At 44.4% G+C, this 18,287-nt stretch overlaps 2 protein-coding genes across 2 annotated transcripts in view; one reads left to right on the forward strand and one right to left on the reverse strand.

The window, feature by feature from the left end:
• Positions 1–3,207: 3,207 nt before the first annotated feature.
• TRMT5 (tRNA methyltransferase 5) lies at positions 3,208–14,979 on the reverse strand. The gene is made up of 5 exons (XM_065403656.1): positions 14,940–14,979; positions 11,578–12,230; positions 10,502–10,626; positions 4,527–5,181; positions 3,208–3,989 (listed from the first exon to the last, which is right to left on the reverse strand). The coding sequence occupies exons 1-5, from the start codon at positions 14,960–14,962 to the stop codon at positions 3,907–3,909; spliced, it is 1,539 nt and encodes a 512-aa protein (XP_065259728.1). The 5' UTR covers positions 14,963–14,979; the 3' UTR covers positions 3,208–3,906.
• A 150-nt stretch (positions 14,980–15,129) lies between these two features.
• Positions 15,130–18,287, forward strand: part of SLC38A6 (solute carrier family 38 member 6) — a 48,984-nt gene continuing 45,826 nt past the window's right edge. Inside the window, exons 1-2 of the mRNA XM_065403687.1 lie at positions 15,130–15,291; positions 17,999–18,129. Coding sequence (XP_065259759.1) covers positions 15,175–15,291; positions 17,999–18,129 — 248 coding nt within the window. The 5' untranslated portion in view covers positions 15,130–15,174. The remainder of the gene's footprint in view (positions 15,292–17,998; positions 18,130–18,287) is intronic.

The following is an 18,287-nucleotide window of genomic DNA, read 5'->3' on the forward strand; positions in this document are numbered from 1 at the left end:
CCCCAGGAGCCTACCCCCTACCTGTACCCTGACTGCCCAAAACCTTATCCACACCCTCCCCCAGAAAGCCCCCCCCAAACTCCCGACCCCCCCCCCCGTCTCTTGACTGCCCCATCCAAAACCTCCCTGCCCCTTCTCCGATCCCTTGGCCCCCTTGTTGTTGGCCTTCGCCTAATGTCTCTGTGAACTTGCTCAGGAACGGCCTGAGCCGTTCCTCCCGGCAGGCTGGCTGACAGGGGAGGAGGAGCGGGGGAGGAGCTCCAGACTGCCGGAGGAGATCTGCGAATGCAGGGAGGGAGGGAGGGAGGGAGTGATCTCTGCTGCAGGGGAGAGGAGGAGGGGCTCTCTCTGGCTGTCGGAGCCCCATGTAAGTGGCACCATCCGGCCGGCTGCCCTGTTAGCCGCGCGCGCTCTGCATGGTAGGGGGGGGGGGGGAAGTCCGGACATTTACAAATTCCCCCCGGACATTATTTTTAGCTCAAAAATCCGGACATGTCCGGGGGAATCCGGACTAATGGTAACCCTAGTGTAGGATCAACGGATCTTGAAAGATGTATTGGGGGGATGGGGTGTTGATCATTGTAGCAATGGAGATGTCTGCAGGTTTTGCATGTTGTTCTGGCAGGGTCTGGTGCTGCTTTGAGTTGGTATCCTGGTCTGTGGGGAGCTTGCTTCTGATGATGAGCTTGAAGAGGCTGGAGGGTTGTTTGAAGGCCAAAAGGTTTCTTTCAGGATAGGTCCCTACTGAGTATGGGTTGTAATTGTTTGCTGATACCCTGTCTGGGTTCCAGTATGGGGTGGTAGGTGACAACTAGGGGTATGCAGTCAGCAGAGGTTTTACTTCTGTATTGAATCAGGTAAGTGCATTGACTACATGGAAAAGGAACTGGCCAAGGACAAGATGAGCTGTCTCTATTTTGCTATAGACATGAGTTTCGGCAACTTTTTTTATTTAGGGGAGAGTTAGAGTTAAAACATAATGGTGGCTGAGTATCACTTTAATGAGTACTTTTGTATCCTGACTAAATTTGTCTACTTTTAATAAATTGAGATAAATGAACTTCAGTTCCAAACTTTCCTCTATTAATGCAATCCCTATTTTTGGGGGAGGAGGAAAGGCTAATGCCCTTCAAAGCCCCGGTTGTCTATATGCATTATAGAGTTTAAAGTAACAGATTAAATTGGAGACGGGGGATGAGAACAAAACCACAGAGTGAGGAATATCAGCCTCTGCCAACAGATGGCAGAAGCTAGACAGCAAGCTTAACTAGCAGCAAAGGTTAGCTAGGTTTGAGACTGTTAGCCTGGTTGGGGAGAAGTGACATGGACCAGTGTTTGAAGGGGAGCATAGGAGATGAAAGCAGTTTTGACTGGGGAATAGAACCAGAGCTTCTAGTTTAGGTAGAGATGAAGTAAAGTTTTCAGCTTTATCTTAAAAAGCTGTTAAAAACGAGCTGGTCAGCTTTTTCGAGGGAGAGGAAAGGGGGGTTGGTATCACAAGAAAGTGACAGCCTTGCTCCAGGTAGTGTATAAGGGAGGCACATGAAGCAAGAGAGAACTGGTTGTAGACAGTTAACATTAAACAGGAGCTTCTGCAGTGGTGGTAGAAAGGCAGCTGGGCAAGTTCCATACTTTTGCACCGTATTCTAGCTTGGCTGTACTGTGTACAAGCAGTGGTGTGAACGTGTACTTGTTTGAAATCACACAGGATGACAGAGAAGCACTTGCTTTGGTTTCCCAGGTAATTCCTTCCACTTGTTGAGTTGTAACGCTTTAGCCGTCTGGTCATAAATGTGAATGCAGTCATGCTAAGAACATGTGCAAATGATGAGATACTTAACTGGCTATTTTTATGTCCCATTTCTAAATATGGGTGCAGAAGCAGTAATTGCAGGTGCAGTTTTGTACTCAGTATTCAGAAAATCTAGCCTTGGATGTGCCTAAATTCAAGTACTTCATTTATATGCAAATATTTATTGTGAACAAAATGAGGCAACAACTTAAACATGAACTGGAAAGGTAAGAGCAATAGTCAAGTGCTAAAGATCCTAAAGTGTACTGGGTCACTTAAAATATACAATGTAAATAAGAGGGATTAAATGACTTGCCCAAGATCACCTAGCAAGTGAACTTAACTCTCTGGGGTACAGTGGCTGGAATTTGAAGCTAGACAAATCCAAACTGGAAATAAGGCATACCTTTAACAGAGAGAATAATTAACCACTGGAACAATTCACTAAGGGTTGTGGTGGATTCTCCATCACTGGCAATTTTTAAAACTTGATTGAAAAATTGATTTTTTTTTTGGTAAAGATATGCTCTAGTTTCAAAAGGAATTATTTTGGAGGTGTTCTATGGCCTGTTACACAGGAGGTCAGACTAAATGATCACAATGGTCCCTTCTGGCCTTGGGATTTACGAATCCCAGTTCAGTGCCCTAGCCACAAGCTTGCACTGAAGCAAAACTAAATCACTTGTATTGGGTACTAATGGCCACTTAGTAGGCAGCAGCGTCTTTCAAGCTTTAGTAAGTATAGAGTTCTCTAAAACTGAGCTAAATCAGTTTGGTGGTGATACCATTTATCATTACAGTGGCACAGGTACGTGTGTTTACTTGTACCTTAGGTCAAATTTTCAAAAAGCTGTCTTGCTTACACAAAAAGCTGTTTGTGTGTTCATGCACTCTCCATTCACACAAATCCAGTACATGTAAGCACCAAACCTGTCTGCATGTGAAAGAGCCCAGTTCTGCTTGCACAAACTGCTGGCTAAGCAGCAGTTCTGCAGAAAAGGACCTGGGGATTACAGTGGACAGGAAGCTGAATATGAGTCAGCAGTGTGCCTTTGTTGCCAAGAAGGCTAATGACATATTGGACTGTATTAGTAGAAGCATTGCCAGCAGATCGAGGGAAGTGATTATTCCCCTCTATTCAACACTCGTGAGGCCACACCTGGAGTACTGCATCCAGTTTTGGTCCCCCCACTACAGAAGGGATGTGGACAAATTGGAGAGACTCCAGTGGAAGGCAACAAAAATGATTAGGGGGCTGGGGCACATGACTTACGAGGAGAGGCTGAGGGAACTGGGGTTATTTAGTCTGTAGCAGAGAAGAATGAGGGGGGTTCCAAAGAGGATGGAGCTAGGCTGTTCTCACTGCTGGCAGATGACAGAACAAGGAGCAATGGTCTCAAGTTGCAGTGGGGGAGGTCTAAGTTGGATATTTGGAAACACTATTTCACTAAGAGGGTGGTGAAACACTGGAATGGGTTACCTTGGGAGGTGGTGGAATCTCCATCCTTAGAGGTTTTTAAGGCCCAGCTTGACAAAGCCCTGGCTGGGATGATTTAGTTGGTGTTGGTCCTGCTTTGAGCAGGGGATTGGACTAGATGACCTCCTGAGGTCTCTTCCAACCATAATATTCTAGGATTCTAAATACAGATGGCCTTCCCTAACATAACTACAGTTCTCCTTATAAAAGTTCTACAAAAATAGAATGGGACATGTTGTCCAATCTAAAACATTTACAATAAAAATGTCTTGCCATAAACTGCAAATGCCCAAAATAAAGCTACATCTGGAAACCTTCACAATCTTTGTGCTATCACACCCTCCCTGGCCATTTTCTCCCCGCCCCCCAGGACAACATACATATGACAGAACTAACACATAACATGAGAAAATAAAAAGTTTAATATTCTCTGCAATAAAAGAAATGATCCTGTCTAGTTACTGATCCTGGAATTTAAAAAAAAAACGCACAGGAGCAAGGTGCTCACCAAAAAAAAAAAAATTTTATGCATTATGACTATTTTCTTGACATATGGGGGTAAATCCATTCTGCTTTGTGACTTGAGGGTAGATTTCCCACCTAGCTCTCTTGCACAAAATAACCAAAATCGTATTAACTAGTATTTTAAACTAGTCAATTTTTCTTCAGGAGAGTCTTCATTTGGGCGCAAACGTTTAGAAGCTGGTTCCACAGGACTCTCTGGAACAAAGTTCAGAAAGTAGTACATTAACATTTAGTACATTTCTACACAAAACAGTCTCGACACTAAAACATACACAGGACTTGTGGCACTTCCATGAACAGGGCAAAGAGTCCAGTGTCAAAGCTGTCAGAGGAGGAGGGCGTCAGGGAGGGTGGAAGGTAAGCCTGTGATGAGTCAACGCCAATAACCTTACTGGGACTAAAGCCTGACTCTACTGAACTCAATAGGAGTTTCTACGTGAACGTCAAGTTTTCCAATTAAAATTTATAGAACCTGATCCTGCCAATTTAGAGGCTCTGATTCTACAACTGACTTCACAAGGGTCTGCCTGTGTTACTTAGTGCAGGAGGGTATCTAAATTAGGACTAACAAATTGGAATTACACCACTAAATGAGACTAGAATCAGCCCCATAGCTCAGAGAGAATTCTAGTTTTAAATCCATCAAATGCAGTCTTTTTTTCTCAAGTATAATTTGAGACAAAGTATACAGCTGGAAAACCCTAAAGTTTTCAGCATTGGACTTTAATTTACCTTCATGAGTACACTGCTTCTTGAACAGCACTTCAGCTGGGATCTGGAAACTGATGCACATCATTTCCTTATTTGGTGCAACACTTCTCACCAGATGAGTAGAACAGCGTCCCTCTAAAGAAGTTCCCAGAAAAGCTTCAGCCCCTTCTTGAATGTCTTTGGCTGGACTATCATGTTTTGAGAAGCTGTAACAGTGCACTGTGGGAAGGAGGTCAGTGCCGCATGGCTTTCCGTCTAATAAATGTTTGAAAACATCTAGAAATTCGATAGCCAAAGCTGGCAAATTCATGACTATGTGCAGAGTGTTTTTCCTTTCTTTTGTCAGAAGTGACAGTTCCTTGGTTAGCTCTTCTTTAACTGGCCCCAGAAGAAAATCCCGACCATCCATATTGAAATTTTTTATGTTTTTGTCCACTTTATTTAATTTACAGTTGTGTAGAAGCCATTTGTAGGATTCAGGGTTGAGATCATTTGCAAATACGCTGCACTTTTTCTTTGCAGCTGGAATGGCAAAAGGCCCAACCCCGGCAAAGACATCAAATAGAACATCACCTGGCTTTAAAAGTTCAATGATACGGCCATGTTCTGTGCTTAGACGGGAATTCCAATAGACTTTAGAAAAGTCAAATTCATAGGTGATGTTGTTTTCTCTAGTCTGAAAAAAGTCCAAGACATTTGTTTAAACCACCTGTATTTAGATTCCAGACATACATGTATGTTTAAACAATCAATTTATTAAACATTTTACTAAAATGTAATGGGAACATTGATGTTCATGCCACTGATAGGACAAGAGAATCTTGATCTTATATAATAAGCATTCTATTAATCAGAAAACATCTTCAATGCCAACTGGCTTTCCCAGCCCAGCTCTTTCTATAAAAGGGCCATTAAATGGTCCTCTGTGGCCAAATAAGGAATATTTCAGTCAGTCAATCCATGTAGCTGGCATATGTAAAGCACCAGGTGGGGAAAAAAGCAACAACTTAAAATGACCATTTTAAAAAATTAGTCCCTTCAAGGACTTTGTGACTGGCTGATAATTGCTTTATTAGTAGCTGGTTTCAGAAAGATTCCTCAAATCCTCCTCTTTCTAGAATCCACAGTAAATAACAGGATGAAAATGCAAGTATGGCAGTGGTGGATCAAATTCAGCTACTTGGGTAGCCAGTTCTACAAACTCTGAAACTGTATTGCACTTGGCCTTCACAGGTGGCATAATCCTGGTTACCGACCCCCATCAAACAGGAAGTTTGAGATGCCTGAAGTTCTTGGAGTGTACCAATGATTACTGAAGTGAGGTGGTGATATAAAACCCCCTTTACCTTCTGTAACACAAGGACCCCTTGGTGCCAACTGGCAGAGGGCACAAAGGGTACACAGTGTTTTACAGGCATCTTCAAGGTTGGATATATGTATAATAGTTTACCAAAGGCTGATACGGGAGATTTCTACCTCGAGCCAGTAGTCCTCTGGTCACCGTAATCATTGCTAAATGTCTGAATGGATAATATGAGTTATGTATCTCTACTGAAAATTATTTTCCTATGGTCTTGAAGTGAAGGCAGATCCCAGGAAATGACAAACCTCAAAAATGTTCATTTTAGGTAGGAAGTAACAGATACCTATCTCCCTCTCTGGCCATTTGGGTATTGTATGCCCCATGCAGTATGCCTATTCGCATACTAAGCCAGTTGCAAAGTGAGAGATTGCAAAATCTACAAGAAAGGAAACCTACAAAATGAAACAAACAGCTGGGATGGGGAGAAGAAGGGGAGGGGGTCGTGTTTATGAATAAAGACAAAGTATTGGGCTGGTACAGTGGAAGGGGGGGAACACAATGAATCCTTCATCTAGGAGGCAAACTGACAGCATACTTCTCTCATGAAAGAAGGGTCACAGCCAGCCTGGCTGTGACAGTGCTGCAAGGATTTTGGGTAAGCAATATTCTACAAGACCTGAGAGTATCTTGTTAATTAAGTCTAGGCTCTGGGATATGTTATTTTATATGTAATCATTTGTTTCCAATACTACCCATTGCTATTACTATGCTTAGTGCAATCAAGTATAAGTTTATTTAACAATCAACATATCTAAGTGCTGTATGCTAAACAGAGTGGTGATCTGAAATGGTAAGCTGGGGTGTACTGTTCCTTTGGAAGCAGTGACTGTCGATACTGCAAGTGTACAGTGGACCAGGGGCTGGAAAGTCCAGGGAGACACTCTGAGGGCTAGAGGACTGGGGTTTGCCTATTACTAACCTTCAGAGTAACAGTGGGGCCTGCAAGGCCTAGAGGGGAGTGCTTGTGTTGCAGGTGGAGTTGGGGAGCTGACCCCCAGGCAGGCACAGACAAGCATTCCTCACATTATGGGCAGGTGGTAACAAGGTGCCTTACAACGCTGGGTACCTCCAGGAAGCCTCACACCTTCCCCTCTCCGATCTGAATTTTTTTGGGGGCTAGCTTGACAAGTAATCTATGATGAATAATCAAAGAACCACTACCATTTGCATTGCCAATAGACATAATACAAAACTATTTTACACTCTCATACCCACAGTGCAAGAACTCCTGTAGTAGAGAAACATAGCTCAAATATGCTTAATTATGAGCTAATGCCACCTTGCAATCTTGAATGAAATCAGACTGTTGATCTGTGTATTTTGCCAGCTCTACATGCCCAAACTATTTAATTATGTTTCGGAGGAAACCTAATTAAAGTTAATCAAAAAAATTTAAAAAAGGAATTGCCAAATTAGTAATTGTTGCCTTAACTCCCGTCTAAGCCTTAACAGCCCAGTTAAATTAATAGTACTTTCTATGTATTGACAATTAGTGCTTTTCACCCAAGGGTCATAAAACATCTACCAAAGTGTTACAAAAGGGGAAAACTGAGGCACAGAATCTCTTGCCTAGGTCACAGTCAGTCAGTGGTAGACACAGGAACAGAATCTAAGTCCCAGCCTTTGCTCCAGGCACTACACTACGCAAAGTGAATCCAAAGCACTTACCTTATTTTCTTGCACCAAATGTATTTAACAATGTAAAAATACTTTGGGTTTTTTGGAAGGGGAAGGGAACCTAAGTTCTAAATTAGTAACTTTTAGGGCTGTCAAGGGATTAAAAAAATAAATCACGATTAAGCAACATTTATTTATTTAAAATATTTTTGGATGTTTTTACATTTTCAAATATATTGATTTCAATTACACCACAGAGTACAAAGTGTACAGTGCTCACTTTATATTTTTTTATTAAATATTTGCACTGTAAAAAACAAGGTAGTATTTTTCAATTCACCCCATACAAGTACTGTAGTGCAATCTCTTTATCATGAAAGTTGAACTTACAAATGTAGAATTATGTGCATCAATAACTTCATTCAAAAATAAAACAATGTAAAACTTTAGAGTCTACAAGTCTAGTCGGTCCTATTTCTTGTTCAGCCAATTGCTCAGACAAATAAGTTTGTTTACATTTGCAGGAGATAATGCTGCCTGCTTCTTGTTCACAATGTCACCAGAAAGTGAGAACAGGCATTCACATGGCACTGTTGCAGCCGGCATCACATGGTATTTACATGCCAGATGCGCTAAAGTTTCATATGTCCCTTCATGCTTCATCTACCATTCCAGAGGACATGCGTCCATGCTGATGACAGGTTCTGCTAGATAACAATCCAAACCAGTGTGGACCAACGCATGTTCATTTTCATAATCTGAGTCAGATGCCACCAACCGAAGGTTGATTTTCTTTTTTGGTGGTTCAGGTTATGTAGTTTCCGCATTGGAGTGTTGCTCTTTTAAGACTTCTGAAAGCATGCTCCACACCTCATCCCTCTCAGATTTTGGAAGGCACTTCTGATTCTTAAATCTTGGGTCGAGTGCAGTAGCTATCTTGAGAAATCTCACACTAGTACCTTCTTTGTGTTTTGTCAAATCTGCTGCGAAAGTGTTCTTTAAATGAACATGTGCTGAGTCATCATCCGAGACTATAACAACATGAAATATATGGCAGAATGCGTGTAAAACAGAGCTGGAGACATACAATTCTCCCCCCAAGGAGTTCAGTCACAAATTTAATTAAGGTTTTTTTTTAACGAGTGTCATTAATATGGAAGCATGTCCTCTAGAATGGTAGCCGAAGCATGAAGGGGTATACGGATGTTTAGCATATCTGGCACGTAAATACCTTGCAATGCCGGCTACAAAAGTGCCATGCGAATGCCTGTTCTCACTTTCAGGTGACTTAAACAAAAAGCAGGCAGCATTATCTCCTGTAAATGTAAACAAACTTGTTTGTCTTAGCGACTGGCTGAACAAGAAGTCGGACTGAGTGAACTTGTAGGCTCTAAACTTTTGCACTGTTTTTGTTTTTGAGTGCAGTTACCTAACAAAAAAAATCTCTACATTTGTAAGTTGCATTTTCACGATAAAGAGATTGTACTACAGTACTTGTTTGAGATGAACTGAAAAATACTTTATCATTTTTACAATGCAAATATTTGTAATAAATAATAAAGTGAGAAGTCTACACTTCGTATTTTGTGTTGTAATTTAAATCAATACATTTGAAAATGCAGAAAAACATTTAATAAATTTCAATTATTATATTAACAGTAGGGCTACCATACGTCCAGATTTCCCCGGACATGTCCGGCTTTTTGGTGCTCAAATCCCCGTCTGGGGGGAATTTCCAAAGAGCCGGACATGTCCGGGGAAATAGGGAGGCATAAGCCAGGGTCCGCCCAGCCCCAGCACGCAGGGCTGGCTCCAGGCACCAGGCAACCAAGCACATGCTTGGGGCGGCACCTGGTAAGGGGCGGCCAATCTTAGGGGGGCGGCGCGGCATTCCGCGGGGGGGGGCGGGGGCGCTCCGGGGGGGCGGCGCTCGGCGGGGGGCGCTCCGGCGGCGTGGCACTCGGCGGGGGGGCAGCGCGGGCTGCGGCGCTGGGGGGGGGGGGGTCCGGCAGCGCGGCTCGGCGGGGGGGGGGCCTCCGGTGGCGCGGCGCTCGGCGGGGGAGGGGTGGGGGGGGGGCGCTTTTTTTTGCTGCTTGGGGCAGCAAAAAAGTTTGAGCCAGCCCTGCCAGCACAATCCGCTGCAGGGCGAGTGAGGAGCAGGGCAGGCAGGGGCATAGAGGCTGCAGGGGCAGGGGAGCGCAGGGGCTGCAGGGCGAGTGGGGAGCAGGGGTCACAAGCTGCAGGGGCGGGGGAGTGCAGGGGTAGGGCAGGTGGGTGGTGCAGGGGCGGCAGGGGGGCACAGGGGCAGGGCAGGCGGGGTGCGCAGAGACTGCAGGGGCGGGGGGGTGCAGGGGCTGCAGGGCGAGTGGGGAGCAGGGGTCACAGGGGCTGCGGGTGCAGGGGCGGCAGGGCAAGTGGGGAGCAGGGAAGCACTTAGCAACCCCCAACCAAGATCAGAGCAGGAGGGAGGAGGGGGAATGCAGGGTGCTCAGAGGAGCGAGCAGAGTTGGGGCAGGGACTTTGGGGAAGGGGCGGGGTTGGGGAAGGGGTGGAGTTGGGGCAGGGCCAGGGCCTCCGTGGAGTGTCCTCTTTTCAGTGTTCAAATATGTTAACCCTAATTAACAGTGCAATTAAAACTGTGATTAATCACTATTTGAGTTAACTCATGTGATTAACTGTGATCAATCACCAGCCCTAGTAACTTTGTAAGAGTCCATTACTTTACCTGACTTTGAATATAGTTTCTGACTCAATAAAACCTAGGCTATACAAGTTCAAATAATGCTTAGCAATATCCTTATAAAGATCTTGTAAACATGGCTGTGATTTCATTCATGGTAGACCGGGGCACATAGAACACATACAGGACTGCTAAGTACTGAGATACTGGGCCAGGGGGTGGGATTGGACCAACATTTAAGTTTTATGGTATCTTTCCATCACATCTACTCTTCCTCTTCAACTGCATTCTGTGTGTCTGACTAGCTGTGCCAGGAGAAAATAGGGAAAACTGTACCTTTGTTATCATATTGGCCTCTCCAGCTAGCACTTCCATTTGAAAATTTCGATAAGTGTTGTCAATAATATTGATTTTATTTACTGAACAGGTGATTCCTGGATTCTTGTCAATTATAACCTGACCTGCAAGAAAGGGATAAAAATATTCAGCTACTAAGTGTTGCTAAATCTTTAAATCCTGTAAAATATATAAGACAGGAATTCTGAGTTGTATTTTAAAAAAGCAAACTACCTATAGAATGACTTACATGTGAAATAATTCAGTGTGCTATAAACTATTTCCACTAGTGCCACTGTCACAGGGAACTCCTAGTGCAAATATTTTACACTGAAAAAAGAGGGTTAGATTCCCAGTGAAGGCTCTTGTGCTTCAGGGAGAGAGTACTGTCTACTGCGGAGATTCCCAATCTAATATGTGAACTTGATGATCCATCCAGTCACTTCACCATTTAAGGTGATGGTATGTGAACCAATAACGTTTAGGAGCTGCTGCTCTAGTGGGTAGGTCACTGGTCTAGAACTCAGGAGACCTAGTTCTGCTACTGACCTGCCATGTGACCTTAGGCAAGTCACTTCACCTGTAGTGTTCTGGGGCATTTCAGCACTACTGTAATACACATAATAAATTATCATTATCTACAGGGCCGATTCAACTCCCATATCAACGTGATTCTCCTGGTACCCAGATCAGCTAGTAACATTAGTTCAAAGGGCGGACTAGAGTAGTAAGCTATAGCTGCTATATAAATAAAATGTTAGTTTTGATCTTTGAGCTTAATGGGCCTAACCTGAAATTTGCTACATGCAAAGGGCCTGACCCCATGCCCAGTGAGGTCAAATGACTACTACTAACTTCAAGTTCGCTATATATAAAAAGGCCTGATCCAGTGCCCTTTAACCTAAGCATTCACTTTTAATAAAAGGCTGTTTAAGGTAAGAAAATTTTAAAACAATGAGGGTTCCCAAAAGGTTTCCCTGTGCAAAATAATCATCTCTAGCTCAGGCACTTGTTAAAATGACTTATCCAATTATACGCTTCTCCCAAAGTTATTTGAGTGTGAAGGTTGTACGTACCAATCAGATGTTTGTAGGGTAGCTGATGATCTCTAAGATTCAAGTGAGCTATATGGCCAATCCTAGTAAATCCAGAGGTGACATCTTGACCTACAGGAAGCACCGCTCGTAAGATTTCCTCAGTCTTGAAATTGTCGTAAGTCAGTTCCAAGTTATACTTGGACACCTGAGGGTCGATATTAAACTGCTTTAATATTTCTTGTTCAGATTCTCCCAGTGAATATTCTGCTGATATTTTATGAGGATCCAACAAAACAAGTCTGTCTTCATCTTTTGGATCATCAATCACTCGCTTCAGACCTGGGCGATGCAGTGTTGTATGTTTGAGGGATTTTAACAATTTGTTTATTACTTCTTTTTTCACTTTTAGAACTGGAACAACAATTGTCCTTTTGAAAGCTGCTCTGTCAAGTGTTGTCATTCCACGTACTTCAGGATGAGGTGAATACAGTTCAAGATCAGCTTTATTTTCTAGAATTTCAGGCATTGTAAAGAAACTGTTTCTCTGAACTACCCAAAAAAATCCAGGTACTCTCTCAAAATACTGTACCAGTAGTAACCAAACTTCTGGAAATGATGTATTTGATGCAGCTGTTCTAAAAAGTTTAGTTTTCAGTAGCCTAGCAGAGTATCCATATAATCTCCATAAAATCCTAGAAGGGAAATTATTCCTTATAGACATTATGTAATCATTCCATTAAAAAAAAATACTGCAAGTCACATGGATTTGCAATTCTCACAAAATAAAGTTTGTTTGTATCAAGTAATGCACAACAGTTTTGTATAGTTCATAAATAGAGAATTCTCAACCAATTTTATGTAATGGTGGACAATCACCTCATACCCATACACAAAGGTGAAGTGTACTTGCAATTGATGGGCCTGATGATGCTCCCATTAAGACAAATGTGTTTAGATCTGTTTGCTGTCTCTCTGATAAAGCTGATCAGTGAGCACTGGTAGCCAGACTGCAGTTGCTGGTGGGTGGAACCACGCTGCAGGGACTTAGCTCATTTGTGGGAGGGTAAACTGAACTGGAACAGGAATCTGTCTTTATCTTTGAGTGTTTCCCCTAAGGGCTGCTGCTTTCTGCCTGCTCTACCTCCCCATTCAATATATACAAAATGAGGCTATTATTGGTTTTACAAGAGGAAGAGGTAGAGCTATCCCCTGACACTAGTTCTATCTAGGTTTTCAGAGTGCACTCATCACTGTAGTATAGTATCTGAGTGCTGTGTCTCATTGTGTAAGTTTTCCCATGATAGCAGTCAGTTGTTTGGACGCAAGTCTTATTTGTATTGCTCTTAAATCATGCAGTTGATTTTTTGGTGGTGGTAAAAAGCCATCCACTCCCTGTGCACCCTCATTTCCTGCTCTGCCCTCATGCAGTTGCTACCACCTTTCCTTTGTGTTTCTATCTTTTTCCTGTGCATCTTTTACCTGGTTGGGGTTTTTTTTTTGCCTCCCTTTTCACTCACCGAAGGCTCCTCAGTGTTCAGACGGGACACACATTGGTGAGTGTATGTGCTCTCACAGCTTAAGTTGAATATTGTGCAAAATATATAAGCCTAGTCCAGTGGGCTTTGGTGCCTTCGCCTCTGGGGCTAGATACATCAACTGCTAGCATGGCCAGCTGTACAAAGGATTACCATATGGTGGTGGAAGTAGAGGTCTTTCCAATTGTCACCCACAACCACAGAAACGGAAACAGACATGGGGTCATACAAATTTTTGTCACTCCTCACCTTGTCCCATTCCACTAGACTGCCCCTTTGTAGGAAACCTGACTTAAGTAATGCTCCTGGAAAGCATATTGAGGGTGCCTTATGCCCTGTAGTTACTCAGTTAATGTGGCTACCACTCCCCATTGGACGAGTTCAGAATTTCAGTGTGTCTGGATGCTGTTTCCACTTGGAACTCTATTTGGCAACATTATTTTGGGAAGACTTACCTTCTTAAGTTTTTCTGGAAAGACTGTTTCCTCTCTAATGGATTCCTGAATACAATCACTCATGCTTTCTTTAGTCCCCTTCATACAACAAGTAATTCACTCCTAAAAGGCTTGCCTTGAAATTAATCTAAAAGCTGCAAGAGTTGATTAATGTTTTGTGTTTGTTCCTTGGTATAGAAGGAAGACCATCAGTAATTCCTTAGCTCCGTAATCTGCACTTATTGCCACTATGAAAATGGATTCAGTTCAAGGTTCTTCAGATGGTATACTAAGGCCTTTATTTTGCTAGGTTCAAAGTAATTGAAGAATTTTCTGTTGCTAGTCTCCCTCCAAAGCAATTGATGTCAGATAGACTGTTCTATCTTGAGGTTGCACTTGAACTGGGTCAGAAGCAGGTTGGTCTTGCTGCAAAGACCCAATCTGCAGCATTCATTCCCTGATTACGTTTTAGGGCATGTCTATATGACAGCTACTGTAGTGCTGACACTTTCTACATCAATGTAAGGTGGTTTTCTTTCAATGTAGTTAATCCATCCCTCCAAGAGGCAGTAATCAGGTCAACTGAACAATTTTTCCAGTGCCCTACCTCTGTCTGCACCGGCAGTTAGGTCAAACCTACCTATAGCCCTGAGCACCAGTAGCTAGGTCAATTTAATTTTTAAGTGGACCGTGCCTTACACTGAACCTTGAAGAGAGACTGACTACATTAGCCTCCCCTTTTTGAATTTGTTTGAGCAGCAGGCTTCCAGACCAGTGGGTCCCGTTTTGTTTTAGAGGAGCAAGATCAGATCAAGTTGGGCCAAAAGACCAACAAATGGATCCCTGAAGTTGCTTCAAATGGAAACTTTTTAAAACAACTAAACGTTCCCTGCTGTGTTTGCAGCAGTCGCTGCAGCCTTGTTCCTGTGCGTCTGAACCGGACCTGGGAGCTAAGAGCACAAAGAGAAGAACCGCCCCGTCCTAGTGCACTTTCAGGGGCTGGGCGGAGAGGGGCGCGAACAAACCCCCTGCACCATGAGAAGCAAATGAGCGCTTCAGTGCGGTCACTCGCCAGGTGGCGAACGGCACCGGCGAGGCAGCTGATCTATAAAGACCAGGAACTTCCACCGCGGCGTCTCTCTGCAGCCCGGGCCGCAGCCGGGCACCGGCCAGAACGGGTAACGCCCTGGTCCGGCTCGCTCCTCAGACAGTAGGACAGGTGGGCCGGGTCCCGTCCCCTGTCACGGCGCGGCCGCAGCCTCCTGCCCCGAACGGGGCCGGCGCGGGGTCAGCCCCTTCCCTTCAGATACCCAGGGCCCGGCCCTTCCCCCACAGGGGCCCCGTATCCTCCTCACTAACCGACTCCCCGGCCGGGCTGCGAGCCTTGCCCGCCCCTCACCTCATGTCGGGCTCCCGCAGCGCGCGTGCCTACCTGAGTTCTCTTCTCAGGCGCATTAAGACGTCATCGGGCGGAGACCGGCGAACGGGCGTGGGGGAGGGGAGAGTGACGGCATCAGGCGGCGCCGCCTCCTCCCCCCTCCCCCCCCCCCCCCCCCCGGCCGTCCCTAGGGGGAGGCTCCAGTCCGGCCTGAGGCACCGCCCAACTCCCGCCCCTCGAGAGTGGGCTCGGGACGGGGCGGCTCGCTTGGGTCGGCGCACAGGGCACCATGCAGCAGCCGGGACCCGGGAGTATCAAATGCGAGCCGGGCTGGTACCTGTCTGCCCGCGAGCAGGAAGAGGAGCAGGAGTCCACCCCGTTGCTGCCTCCAGCGCCGCTGGGCAATGTGTGTGAGGGGACCGGGGGCTGGGTGTGAGGGGGTCCCGGGGGGGTCTGTGGGAGGAGCTGAGGGAGCAGAGTTGGGTCTGAGCTGGAGCCGGGGAGGAGGGAGCTGTCAGGCACGTAGGTGTGAGGAGAGGAGGGGGAGGCTTTTTATCCCCAGGACAGGTCCCGCCTAGGTAGGCTTCCCCACTTGTGCTTTGGGGGGCGACTGGGGATGGGAGGATAGATCATTCTCCATGGGCAATTCAAGCCTTGGCTTTTTTGCTTGATCCTGCCACCCGAGAAAGTAGATTAGGGCCAGTGGTGATGGTGTGGGTTGTTTGTGAAGTGAAACAATTGTTCACTTGACTGAGATCACCAAACTCGTTTTGGACAACTATTAGATGGTAATGACTATTGGGGTTGGGTTTTACTGGTCTGGGCTGAATTTAAACCAGCAGGGACATGCAGCCCTGATGAGAATGTGGGGAGGTTGGGGTGGGAATTACAGGTCTGTCGCATCTTAACATGCGCGATTTCAGCTTTACGCGGTTGGCAAAAACAAAAACAAAAAAACAACAAAAGAGAAAAATAACAATTTAAATACTGTAGTTGTAGTGCGGGCGATTCCGCCCGCCATTCAACTCAATGTAATTTTGATTATACGCGGTTTTCGCTTTACGCGCTAACCATGGAACGGAACCCCCGCGTAAGATGAGACTCGCCTGAACTGTCTTGGCATTTTTTGGTGCTGCTTGTATCTTATTAGCATTAGTGTGCTTGGTGCCCTAGAAGCAAATGAGGACAGTCTCCACCCCAAGAAGCTGATAGGCTAGTTCAGACAAATGATACATAATGTGGCCACTGAGTAAGAATATTGGAGCATTTGTTTTTGGAAGACTTCATGAAGACTTCATCAATGATTTAGATAATGGCATAGAGAGTACGTTTATAAAGTTTGCGGACGATACCAAGCTGGGAGAGGTTGCAAGTGCTTTCGAGGATAGGATTAAAATTCAAAATGATCTGGACAAACTGGAGAAATGGTTTGAAGTAAATAGGATGAAATTCAATAAGGACAAATGCAAAGTACTCCACTTAGGAAGGAACAATCAGTTGCACACATACAAAATGGGAAATGACTGCCTAGGAAGGAGTACTGCGGAAAGGAATCTGGGGGTCATAGTGGATCACAAGCTAAATATGAGTCACCAGGATAACACTGTTGCAAAAAAAGGAAGCATCATTCTGGGAGATATTAACAAGAGTATTGTAAGCAAGGCGCGAGAAGTAATTCTTCCACTATAGTCCGCGCTGATTAGGCCTCAACTGGAGTACTGTGTCCAGTTCTGGGTGCCACATTTCAGGAAAGATGTGGACAAATTGGAGACGGTCCACAGAAGAGCAACAAAAAAGATTAAAGGTCTAGAAAACATGACCTGTGAGGGAAGATTGAAAAAATTGGGTTTGTTTAGTCTGAAGAAGAGAAGACTGAGAGGGGACATAACAGTTTTCAAGTACATAAAAGAGGAGGGAGAAAAATTGTTCTTAAGCTCTGAGGATAGGACAAGAAGCAATGGGCTTAATAGCATTAAGGGCGGTTTAGGTTGGACATTAGGAAAAACTTCCTAACTGTCAGAGTGGTTAAGAACTGGAATAAATTCCCTAGGGAGGTTGTGGAATCTCCATCATTGGGGATTTTTAAGATCAGGTTGGACAAACACCTGTCAGGGATGGTCTAGATAATACTTAGTCCTGCCTTGAGTGCAGGGGACTGGACTAGATGACCTCTCGAGGTCCCTTCCAGTTCTATGATTCTGTGATTCTATGAAGAAAGTGTATTTTGAGGAGATATTTTAAGGAGAGGAGAAGGTGTTTAGCACATGAAAAAAAGACTCTTATGTTCAAAGGACAGTGTGAACTAATAAAATAATACCTAGAAGGTGGCAGAAAGATGACAAGGATACAAAGTGGGGCTGATAGCAGGGAGATTTGGCCCTACAGAGTGGAGCAGGAAGAAATGAGCATTGATGCAGGCACACAGCATAGTACAGGTCTTTAAAGTGAGGAGAACAGTTTTTCTGAGATGTTTGATCATTTATTTAACTAAGGCCTGGTCTACACTAACCCCCCAATTCGAACTAAGGTACGCAACTTCAGCTACGTGAATAACGTAGCTGAAGTCGACATACCTTAGTTCGAACTTACCGCGGTCCAGACGCGGCAGGCAGGCTCCCCCGTTGACTCCGCGTACTCCTCGCACCGAGCAGGATTACCAGAGTCGACGGCGAGCACTTCTGGGTTCGATTTATCGCGTCCAGACAAGACGCGATAAATCAAACCCAGAAGTTCGATTGCCTGCCGCCGAACCAGCGCGTAAGTATAGACAAGCCCTAAGGCTTGGAAGCATTCAACTCTCCCAAGTGCTGCCGTTTCCTTACCTTTCTCCTCCTCCTCCCCCACTTCATTGGCTATCAAAGTCTTCTTTAACAAACAAAGCTAACCACATTCTAATATAAACCACTCTAGTTTGCAGTAGAAAACTACTGTCTTTGGGGATCATTACTATGCTGTACTATTTATTTTTTAAGTCTGGGTTCTAGAGTTTTATAAGGGTCTGCTGATGGAGAGAGGGAGAAGTTATGTGGCTGAAATTTCTTTGGTCTCTCCAAAACAAACAAACAAAAACACAAAACCCTCATACTAATTGTATTTGTTTATCCTATTTACAGAGAGCTCTGAATCATGCATCTTCAGGTGTTTCCTTTGGTTTCTCAGTATTTAATTTAATGAATGCAATCATGGGAAGTGGAATACTTGGTTTATCTTATGCCATGGCCAACACAGGGATCATTGGATTTACGTAAGTTTTTAGTTTCACATACATATCCATTCTAAAATGACCTTTACATGTTCTTGAAGTACTGTACATAACTTTCTTTTTTTTTAAAAGTGGGGAGCAAGATCTGAGCTGAGATTTTTGTATGTAAAAATATTACATTGTACAAGGACTGGGTGGCT

The sequence above is a fragment of the Emys orbicularis genome, chromosome 4 (assembly GCF_028017835.1).
Source record: "Emys orbicularis isolate rEmyOrb1 chromosome 4, rEmyOrb1.hap1, whole genome shotgun sequence".
Classification (NCBI taxonomy): domain Eukaryota; kingdom Metazoa; phylum Chordata; order Testudines; family Emydidae; genus Emys; species Emys orbicularis.